The sequence below is a fragment of the Candida pseudojiufengensis genome (assembly GCF_024610245.1).
Source record: "Candida pseudojiufengensis strain CBS 10847 chromosome Unknown scaffold10, whole genome shotgun sequence".
In the NCBI taxonomy this organism is placed as follows: Eukaryota; Fungi; Ascomycota; class Pichiomycetes; order Serinales; family Debaryomycetaceae; genus Lodderomyces; species Lodderomyces pseudojiufengensis.
In genome coordinates, this window is record NW_026261540.1 from 606,842 (window position 1) to 618,619 (window position 11,778).

Sequence of the window (11,778 nt, forward strand, 5' to 3'; positions counted from 1 at the left end):
TTGCATATCACATCATATCATTCTTTATATAAGAAACTCCTTTCACCCTTAAATGAGTTTTTTAAAAAGGGATAAATCTAAAACTAATTTAAATTCTGCTGGTCAGAGATATTATGAAGAACCTCCTTCTCCAACTACTAATTTTACATCAAATGATCCATTTTATGATCCATCTAAAATATCAAGAAGTATGACTACTACACCTGATATAAATAATGAATATTCACCAAGATCTTCAATAATTTCAATACCACAAATTATTCATTCAAGTAATAATAATAACAATTCTCAAAATATTTCAAATATAAATAGTAATACAAATTCAACTACAAATACTAATTCAAATTTACATATAAATATAAAAGATAATTATAAAGGATTTCATAGACCAAAAAGTATTGGTAATATTCCTCCTTTATTACATCCAATAAAACCAAAATTTAAAAAAAAAAGTAGTTCATTATTTAATAAATTAATAAGTTCAAAACAAAAAGATGGTGGAAATTTAGAAGAAGAACAACAATTAGATGAATATACAACTAATACAAATAGAGGTAGTATTGGTAGTAGTAGTATAAGTGGTACTAGTAATAATAATACTAGATTTATTTCTTCTTCTTCAGAAGGTTTAACTTCTCCAGCTCAATCAGTATCATCATCAAGAGCAAATTCAATAACTTCTGCTGAAGAACAACCACACCCTCAACAAAATCAATCTTCAACTACAACTAATGAACAACGAAAGAGTAATTCATCATCATCTTCATCAAGTCATTCTAAACATAAATTCAGATTACCTTCATTATCAGATTATCATCCTCAACATGGTTCACAAATACTGGCTCAACTGTTACAAATGACTCAAGCAGATTCAAATCAATCAAAACCACCACCACAATCACAAAATTTTGCTTCATCATTACCAACTAATTCTCCAGAAAATGTAATGTCAATAGATTTAAATTTAGATGAAATGCAAGATATAATTAAATCAAAAGATTCTTTACCAGTTCCAAAACAAAATTGGAAAGCACCAGATAGTTGGGATGTTAAACAACAAAAAATTGAAGAAGAAATAAATGAGGAACCACAAGAGGAAGAATCTAATAAATTAATTCCAATTGAAAATACTACTTTACCACCTTCGGAAAATACTTTACCATCACTTTATGGAACAAGACAAACTCATGTTGTTAATAATGTTGTTGATCCAAGACCGAGTCATATTGTTAAAATATTTAAAGAAGATAATACTTTTACAACTATATTATGTCCATTAGAAACTACAACTACTGAATTATTAAATACAGTTCAAAAAAAATTTTTTTTAGAATCTGCTTCAAATTATCAATTATCAGTTCATGTTGGTAATTGTGTAAAAGTATTAGAAAGTTTTGAAAAACCAATAAAAATTCAAATGGGATTATTATTATTAAGTGGTTATACTGATGAAGATAATTTAAGAATTATAGGAAGAGGAGATTTATCATTTGTTTGTAAATTTGTTGTTGAAAATATTTATTTAAGAAGTTTAACTCATGATGAAGAAACAATTTTATCAAAAAATTATGTTGATGTTAATATATCAGCATTAAATTTAAAAAATATTCCAATAATTTTTCATCAACATACTTATGAAATCGAAAAATTAAATGTTTCTGAAAATCCTTCAATTTATATTCCATTAGATTTTATACAATCATGTACTAATTTAACAAGTATAAATTTTGCAAGAAATGGAAGTTCAAAATTTCCAATAAATTTTTTAGAAGCTAAAAATTTAACTCATTTAAATTTAGAACTGAATTTTATTGATGATTTACCAATAAAAATAAATATGTTAACAAATTTAACTCATTTAAAATTAAATTCAAATCAATTATCTCAATTACCAAAATCATTTGGTGAGTTGAAAAACTTAGTTTCATTAAATTTATCATCAAATTATTTTAATATGTATCCTGAACCAATAAATGATTTAGAAAAATTAATTGAATTAGATTTATCATATAATGATTTATCATATATTCCAGAAACTATAACAAATTTAAAAAATTTACAAAAATTAAATTTATGTACCAATAAATTAAGTAAAAATTTACCAAATTTTTTATCAAATTTTAAAGCTTTAAAAAGATTAGATATAAGATATAATCAAATAACAAATGTAGATATATTAGGAGAATTACCAAATTTAGAAGTTTTATATGCTTCAAGAAATTCAATATCAGCATTTTGTGATAAAATGCAAAATTTAAGATTATTACATTTTGATAAAAATCCAATTACTGAATTACAATTTGTTTTTGATTTACAAATGCTTAATATATTAGATTTATCAAAAGCTAAAATTACATCAATGCCTTCTGAATTTATATCAAAAATTCCAAATATTGAAAAGTTGGTGCTTGATAAAAATCATTTAGTAAATTTACCAAATGAAATTGGACAATTAAATAAATTATCATATCTTTCAATTTATTCAAATAATTTACAAATTTTACCAAATTCATTTGGAAATTTATTAAATTTACAATATTTAGATTTACATTCAAATAATATTCAATCATTACCTGGTGAAATTTGGAATTTAAAATCGTTAATGTTATTAAATGTTGCAAGTAATAATTTAACATCATTTCCAAAACCTCCTTTCGCTATAGCTAAAAGAATTTCTTCATCAACTGATCTTAGGGAGATGCCATCATCTGGTTCAATGGCTGATAGTCTTTCATCATTAATAATATCAGATAATAGATTAAATGATGAATGTTTTGAAGCTATATCATTTTTAATTGCATTAAAAACTTTAAATGTTTCATATAATGATTTAATTGAAATTCCTGAAGGTTCATTAGCAAGAATGAATAGATTAACTGATTTATATTTATCAGGTAATGATTTAAGTACTATACCTGCTGATGATTTAGAACATATAAAAACATTAAGATTAATTTATTTAAATAATAATAAATTAGTTTCATTACCTGCTGAATTAAGTAAATTAATAAATTTACAACATTTTGATGTTGGATCAAATCAATTAAAATATAATATATCAAATTGGCCTTATGATTGGAGTTGGCATTGGAATAAAAATTTAAAATATCTTAATTTTTCAGGAAATAAAAGATTTGAAATTAAACAAAGTCATGTTAAAAATCCAGAAACTGGTGAAGATTTTGATAGTTTATTAGTTTTAGATCAATTAAAAGTATTGGGGTTAATTGATGTTACTTTAACTACTACTTCAGTACCTGATCAATCAGTTGATAAAAGAATTAGAACTACTGCTTCTGAATTAGAAAATATTGGTTATGGAGTAAGTGATACAATGGGTCAAAGAACTTGTGTATCAAATAGAGATTTATTTATACAAAAATTTAGAGGTAATGAAAATGAACTATTAATTTGTGCATTTGATGGTAAACATGGAGCTCCAAATCAAGGTCATAGAATTTCAAGTATTGTTAAAAATCTGATTACTAAAAATTTAACTGAAGAATTACATAAAATTGATGATAATCCTGATAAAGTTCATATAGCTTTAAGAAGAGCATTTTTATCATTTAATAAAGAAGTTAATGGAGTATTATTAGCTAAAAAGAGTCATACTTTTACACCATTACCTCAATATTCAAAAGATATGATTGATTTAAATTTAATTGATGATGCAAGAACTGGTTGTGCAGTAACTGTTATTTATATAAGAGATAAAAAATTATATTCTGCAAATATTGGAGATATTGAATCATTATTATGTCAAAATAATGGAAATTTTAGAGTTTTAACAAATGTTCATAGACCAACTAATCGTCAAGAATTTGAACGTATAAGAGCTTCTGGAGGTTATGTTTCAGGAAGTGGAGATTTGGATGGTGATTTAGCTATTTCGAGAGGTGCTGGTTTTTTTTCGTATTTACCTCATACTCATTCAGGTCCAGATGTTAGTGAATTAACTTTAACTCCAGCAGATGATTTAATAGTTATTGCAACAAAAGTATTATGGGATTATATAACTCATGAATTAGCTGTTGATATATTAAGACAAGAAAAAAATGATCCAATGATTGCTGCACAAAAATTAAGAGATTTTGCTATATGTTATGGAGCAACTGATAAAATTACAGTAATTGTTGTTACATTTGGTGGTAAAAAAGTTAAACTGAATGCATTATATAATAATTTAGGTAGAGAAGCTGATTATTTTAAAAGAAGAAGAGCTGATAGAGTTGGTGATTCATCATTAAGAAGATTAGAAAGTGAAATAGAACCTCCAATTGGTGAATTAGCTTTAGTATTTACTGATATTAAAAATTCTACATTATTATGGGATTCATATCCAGCACCAATGAGATCAGCTATAAAAACTCATAATTCAATAATGAGACGTCAATTAAGAATTATAGGTGGTTATGAAGTTAAAACTGAAGGTGATGCTTTTATGGTTGCTTTTCCTTCACCTACATCTGCTTTATTATGGTGTTTTAATGTTCAACAAAATTTATTAACTGCAGATTGGCCAACTGAAATTTTGGAAACTGATCAATGTTGTGAAGTTACTGATGGGAAAGGGAATGTGATATATAGAGGTTTATCAGTAAGAATGGGAATACATTGGGGATCTCCAGTATGTGAACCAGATGTTGTTACAGGTAGAATGGATTATTTTGGACCAATGGTTAATAGAGCTTCTAGAATTAGTGCTATTGCTGATGGTGGTCAAATAGCTGTTAGTTCAGATTTTCTTGATGAAATGAGAGCATTAACTGCAATACATGATGATATAAAAAATAATGTTAAAACTGTTGCTGATGCTTATCAAGGTAATGAAAATGCAGGTAAAATAATTGAAAGAGAATTAACATCACTTGATGATCATGGATCAAATTTTTATAAAATGGGAGAAAGAAAATTAAAAGGTTTAGAAATTCCTGAAATGATAACATTAGTTTATTCAAGTAGATTAAAATTAAGATTTGATATATTTCAAAAAAGATTAGATATTGATGAAAGTCATAGTACTAGAGTTATTGGAACTATACCAATTGAATGTATTACTGCTATAAATAATATATCATTAAGATTAGAAAATTTATTATCTTTTATAAATGGTGGTACATATACAAAAGAAGGTTTAAAACAAAATCAAAAATTATTAGATGTAAATGTTCAAGATTTATTAAATTCAGTAACTAGAATAGAAAATTCGGTTGCTTCTTTATATTTAAGACAAATTGTTAATGATAAAAGATATGGATTTAATAATCAACCATTATCACAAGTATTGAATGAATTAACAAAAATGATCAAACATTAATTAATAATTATTTATTCCAATTTTTTGGTTTTTCCAAGAACTTTTTTTCTTTGTTTAATCATATAAGTATAAAGCATGTAGAAACCTGGAATATATGTAACTAAAATGATTTTCAAAAATAATTGATAATAATATCCAACATTATTTAAAGATAAAAGTATTTGATATATCTCACTAAATACTCCAGTTGGATATAATATATAAAATGTAGAATAACGTAACCAAGTTAACCAATCAGGAACGTCATTTCTTAAATTCTGAGCATAATATGAATATCTTATAATTTCAGTAATTGACCAACTTAATAATAATGTTATATAACTCCAATGATAATTTGCTGGTGAATTTGGTATAAATTGATGTATTCCCCAAACAATTAATAGTCTTGAAAACACTTGAGTTACAGTAGTGAAAATAGGTGATTTAACTAATCCAATTGCTGAATTTATAATTTCAAATATTGCAAATGATTGAATTATTGTATTGATAAAATTTGTTTTTAAATATACATATGGTTGACCTAATACTAATGATAGAAATATAGTATTGAAAAATATTATGGACCATAATGATGCTGAAAGTGAATTGTATACCACTAACCATCTATTTGGTTGTGGAGTTGTATTTGACATGATTGATGAATTATTTGGAGATAGCCTAGTTGAATTGAAAAAAATAAAGATTTTACGATAATTTTGGAGTAAACAAATTCAAGATTGTACTCAAAAATGAAAATAAGTTCTCAATTTTTACAGTCGAACTAAGAAAGAACATAGATTGCAAGGATACTTAGGTTCTACTTACCAATCAACAAAAATTGCATGTCAAACTCTCCTCATGATTAACAAGAGCTTAAAGTTAGAAGATAGTGCTCACACAATATTAGATTTTGAAAAATAAAGTTGCATTTAGTTAAGAAATAAATAAAACTCCGGTATACATTAAAATTGACCTAAACAGCTCATTTCTTCTGTTTTGTCTTCGTTGTATAAAACGTGTTTGTCTTTTTATTCTGCTCTAACTCACAAATCCCTGCCTTGAAGTATTCTTCCAATACTAAATAATTCTAACAAGTTGAATTCTTTTTCGTATTGTATGCTTAGCTCGAAAATTATAGTTTGGACTTTTTCCGATAGCTGAAAATTCGAAAAGGCATATTTTTTCAAGGTCTAGTAAAATTGACATGGATAGCTCACAAGCAAGTGTCTCAGTCGAGCATTGAAAGGCCAAGTATTTTTATTGAGTAGCGCTGCTCCCGAATTCCCGTCCATTACAAACCTAATTTTCGTCTTAGTCTACCTGTTATACAGGTGTATCACCAAAAATATAAATATAGGGGCTTATGAGGTAACTTAAATACTACGTCGGCTTCTCTTCCATCTTAGAATTAAACAGCGCTGGAAATATAGAAAATTCATTATTCTTAATGAGTGTCATGTTATTGAAAAGTTTCTTCTGTTAATTGATCTATTACTTTTGTATTGACGTGTGTAAGTAAAAGATCTGGCTCTAAATTCTGTATATAATTTTGTTAGAGACGGAATATACTCGATACTTCACTTTCAGATTTGTATATAGTTGGTTGTATGAAGTACTGGCTTATATACATCAATTCTTTTAATATCATTGTGTTTCTTTCCCTAATGATATTGGATAAGAGCTTGACAATTTGGACAATAATTTTGTGTTGATTTGAACTGCATGATTGAGAAATCCTGGGGCAACACATGTATTAAAAATATTTAAGATTTCAAATTCCCTCGAAGCCTGAAGGCGTGATATTGATCTGCGATCAAAAATTGGAGGACTTAAGTTTTGTACCACCCCTAAATTGATTAAAGTATTGTATAAATTCTTTTAAATCCTCGTTTCACATTTTGAGACCGTGCATATTTGTCATAATGTGTGTTTACTTTAAGAAATTTTTTGGCTCTTATTATTCGATGGCTGGTTATAGGAATATGTTTGATACGACAATTATTTTATTTAATTTAAAAAATAATTGATTTTGGGAAAAAAAAAAATATTCAGACTGTTTGTAAGTTTAATATATATGATGTTTCAGATTTCAGATTTTTGCCTCCGTACTTACTATATGCAGTATTGTAAGAACTTTTTTAGTTTCTTCATTCGAATTCAGTACCAATTTAAGTTCATCTTACTTAAAACTGTTACATTAAAAGCCATAACTACCTATAGTATGTTTGCTTGTAAAGAGTTATTTGAATACTCAATAGATACTCTTTGAATAAAGAACTTCATTATCGCATCAGATTTATGAAAATTCACTAAATGTGGAAGGAAAAGCCGGTTTTGAAGCTACGTAGTTCGTTGGAAAGAGTATTATTATCTGCTGGTATCTACAGACAAACTATTTGTAAAATTCGTACTAAGGTGAGTTAATGAGCATAGGGAGTTCTACTAACCTACTGCTTAAATGAAAACTTGCAAGACTAAAGACAATTTTACTTACGTATAAAAGATTATAAATTTCAAGTAATCTCAGCGAATGGAGTTAATCTATTTCAAATTTGAATCTGCTCGTTTCTCTTGAGAACTTTTAAAACAGACTTTTGAATGTCAAAAGTATCAAAAAGATCCATTTCATAAAGTTCCTCAATTGAATATTCGATTTTCAAAACAATGTCAAGTTGTTTTGAATGATCGTTATTGATATAAAGACCTTTTTCATCAAAGATTGACTCAAGTCTTTTAATTGAGATTTTGTCACTCGTGAAGAAATATGATGGCCATTGACAAGATATAACTTGAAAATAGTCAGGCGTATTTATCCGCAAATTATCCCATGTACAAAAGGTATCATTTGCTTGTTTCATAAATCGAGGCCACCAAGACAATCTTAAATTTGGATTTATAAGATATAGTTCGGCAATTTCTGCGGCATACGTATCGTTAGCAATTTCGGTGCATATTAGCAATTTGTGTAAAGTTGACACATCAATCAGTTTCAAATCTAAAGTTGGTGATGATAGAACTAAATTTCTCAATTTTGGTAAGTTTGCATTGCATAATATCTCTTCAAAATTGAACTCTTGAAAAATATAATGATCTCCAGAATATGTTTTGTTATGATAATCTAATGACAACGAGATAATTTCTTTTGTATCAAAAAATTCATTTAATGTGAATAACCATTTTCCAGGTTTCGATCGAGCGTAAAAGGCTTGACTATCCCAATGATCAGAATATTTGAGCTTTCCCCAAAATGTTAAATCAAGTTTCTTCAATTTGCAGTTTACTTTATTCAATCTACCAAGCAATGATGGATCCATCAAGTCAATTAGGTCTTCAAATACAAGATGTAATTCCTCAAGCTTTTTGAATGAATTGATTTTATTAAATGTATCAATTGATCTAAATAAATCCCTATCACAATTATACCTCAGCCCTGCACAATGGGTTGGAAGAAATTGAAATTTGAAGCTTTTGAGATTATCATATAAGAAATCATATGACACTTGATAATCCCGCTCTAAAACCGCAACATGGTCACGTAAATCACAACAGTATCCAGAAAAATTTATACCTACCATTACATCATGAGAACTGTCTTTATTTTTTAAATCAAGTTGGTTGTTTGACATAGCAAAACTAACATAATCTAAATTTTTGAAATATTTCAATATTTTCCATAAAGATGGAGGTCCTTCAGGATACTCTCTAGATGATGAGTGTCGAGGATAAAACACTGATTCCACATCTTCAATACTTAGATGTTGAACATGCTGATATCTATCGATTTTTTTCCTAATTATGTTGTTATAAAAACTACATAATGAAATTACAGTAAACTTTTTAGTAAAGTCATTCAAAATGTCCTTATGAGCTCTCCACCTATTGCCGGATGTGTGTTTTAGCTTATTTGCTTTAGTAGGGGAATCTCTAATTGAGTTACATTTGACATAAATATGAATATTTTTGTATAACTTTTTTTGACCTATTTTGTGAAATTGAGAATGTAATGGCATTAAGGTTATTACCATGTGATGATTTATTCGTTGGAATATTATTTCCAATACTTCAAACGGAAAATCTACAAGCTTTTCCATGTCTTCTTGAAATGTTTGTTAATTGGGGAAGAAATGCATTTAATGTTGTTTGTTTTCTACTTTTTGTAATTCTTAATTGGTCCTTGTCGTTATAACATATTTAGGAAATTTTAGCATGCACAATTTAAATTGGCTGCAAATTAATAAATACTGGAAAAAAGATTTCACACAATTATTAACCGAAACTTTTGAGTCAAGACTTGACGTGGCTTATTTCCCAAGCTCTCAATCCAATTAAAGGGTTATAGTGTAGTTATTGATACTTTGAAACTTAATTTTTTTCAGAATATTAAATACAAGCAAACCGACACTGTCCCGAAATATCCACTATTATAATCATGTAATTTTCGGCCGTACTCTGATATTGCAATTCAGTACAATTTCTATAACAACACCGGATATTTTTTGGTTATTTTTCAGATCTTTCCGAGTTTATATTGTATCGACCGCGGAATTATTCCATATTAAGTAATTTTGAATGTGGCTAGTGAGATCTTAAAACCGAAGTTTTATTTTTTTTTTGTTTTTTTTTTTTCTTGAAAGCAATTTATCAATTTAGGATAGACTACACACATACAAAGTTATAAATTTACAAAATAATGCTTAAGTTTTTGAACCGACCCCGGAAATATTCCACATTAAGTAATATTGGATGAGGCTTATAGCAATTCGGAACATAGAATTTTCCATCCAGACCCTCAATTCGATCTATTTAAACCATAAGCAATGATTAAAATAATATAAATACAAGCTGATTTTCAAGGTTTTTGACCAACTATTTCTTTATCATTATCATCATAACAAATACAACCATTATTCACTACGAAAGCTAAAAATGACTTTATCAGATGACGCAAAAAATATCTTGATTATTTAGTTAATTTTTCATGGCATGGTTTACGTACTCCAGTTTATAGAACTCCCAAGGAGATTGATCTTGAATATGAGGATATTTATTTTCAAGCAGATGATGGAGTTCCGTTAGAAGGTTGGTTCATACCATGTAAAGGCTCATCAAAATTAATTATCAGTAATCATTTCTTGCCAGGTAATAGATACGGTTTTGCAAGTCATCTTCCGGAATTTCTGGCCCTTGGAGGTTTTGAAGTTAACTTTTTACCTCGATATAAAGCTTTACATGATGCTGGTTATAATGTATTCTGTTATGACATAAGAAATCATGGATTAAGTGATTCAGCTAATGGAGGAACTATAGGGTTTGGACATTTTGAATGGAGGGATGTGATTGGATCTATTAAAGATGCTAATTCGAGGGAAGATACTAAAAATATGACAAAAGGATTGTTGAGCATATGTTTAGGTTGTAATTCGACTTTGCAAGCAATGGCCAAAAAACCAGATTATTTTGATGATTTCAAATGTATGGTTGGATTACAACCAATAAGCTTTAGCAATTATATTAGAAGAAATTCTGCAGATAGAGGAATAAATGTTGAAGAAACTATATAGTATTTCAACGAAAATTTGAAAGCCAAATGTGGTGTAACATTAGATTATTTTGAAACATGGGAATACGCAAAAGCTGACAAATTACCAACTAAACTGTTACAAGTTCAAAAAGATACTTGGACATATGCTGAAGATGTTGAGAATATTTATAATAGGTTAGGTACTGATGAAAAAGAATTATATTGGATCACTGAAACAGATAGAGGATTTGATGGATATAATTTCTTGGGAGAACATCCAGAAGTTGCTCTCGAGTGGTTTAATGAATATTTCATATAATTGATATACTCAGATTAAATTAAACATTTTATTGAAGTTATATTGTAATGATCTAATTCTCATTTGCTGCTAGTTGTTATTTGAAAATTAAATTTATATTACCTTGCTTTGTATTAGTATTAATTCAATTCTTTTATAGCACATTAAGCTAGCTATGTGTAATTCGTACCACAAACTTTAGAGTGTTCATTAGGATCGAAATATCTCGACATTCAGCACCAAATTGAAAGTCTTGCAACATCGTTATTATTAGTATTACTTTGATCCGTAGTACTCAAATTATTTGTAAATATTATCTGATATAGTTATCAATATTATCTATATCAGTTATATTCATGTTTTAGGTGGGATATACATTCTTATATTTTAACTATTAGTAAGGTCTAATTAATCTTGGTTTATCTAATCTTACCATTGGTATATTAGCATATGATTTGATTTATCTTATCATAAGCTTTTTATCTTACTTTTTATCTTATGCCTTATTTTTTTTTCCTTGATCTACTTATCGTTTACTTCTTGATTAAGTAAGGCATTGAGCCTCAGTAATCCAAATATGGATGTAGTGTATATCGTACTAGAGAAGTTCAACATGCAGGATCAGCTGAATGTTGAGATTTAAATAAGTAATAAAAAAAA

General features: G+C 27.5%; 4 protein-coding genes across 4 annotated transcripts; 2 read left to right on the top strand and 2 right to left on the bottom strand. All coding sequences in view use genetic code 12, as the record gives it.

The window, feature by feature from the left end:
- Nucleotides 1-52: 52 nt before the first annotated feature.
- CYR1 (adenylate cyclase) lies at nt 53-5,320 on the top strand (the record flags this gene model as incomplete). Its single annotated transcript, XM_051760175.1, has 1 exon — nt 53-5,320. The coding sequence occupies one exon, from the start codon at nt 53-55 to the stop codon at nt 5,318-5,320; it is 5,268 nt and encodes a 1,755-aa protein (XP_051612352.1).
- Nucleotides 5,321-5,331: 11 nt separating this feature from the next.
- Nucleotides 5,332-5,952, bottom strand: KGF55_005190 (enoyl-CoA hydratase; the record flags this gene model as incomplete). Its single annotated transcript, XM_051760176.1, has 1 exon — nt 5,332-5,952. One exon carries the CDS (start codon nt 5,950-5,952, stop codon nt 5,332-5,334), a length of 621 nt encoding a protein of 206 aa, XP_051612353.1.
- Nucleotides 5,953-7,845: 1,893 nt separating this feature from the next.
- KGF55_005191 (uncharacterized protein) lies at nt 7,846-9,390 on the bottom strand (the record flags this gene model as incomplete). Its single annotated transcript, XM_051760177.1, has 1 exon — nt 7,846-9,390. The coding sequence occupies one exon, from the start codon at nt 9,388-9,390 to the stop codon at nt 7,846-7,848; it is 1,545 nt and encodes a 514-aa protein (XP_051612354.1).
- Nucleotides 9,391-9,505: 115 nt separating this feature from the next.
- KGF55_005192 (alpha/beta hydrolase family protein) lies at nt 9,506-11,139 on the top strand (the record flags this gene model as incomplete). The annotated part of the gene is made up of 3 exons (XM_051760178.1): nt 9,506-9,595; nt 10,321-10,771; nt 10,904-11,139. 3 exons carry the CDS (start codon nt 9,506-9,508, stop codon nt 11,137-11,139), a joined length of 777 nt encoding a protein of 258 aa, XP_051612355.1.
- Between the last annotated feature and the right edge of the window lie 639 nt (nt 11,140-11,778).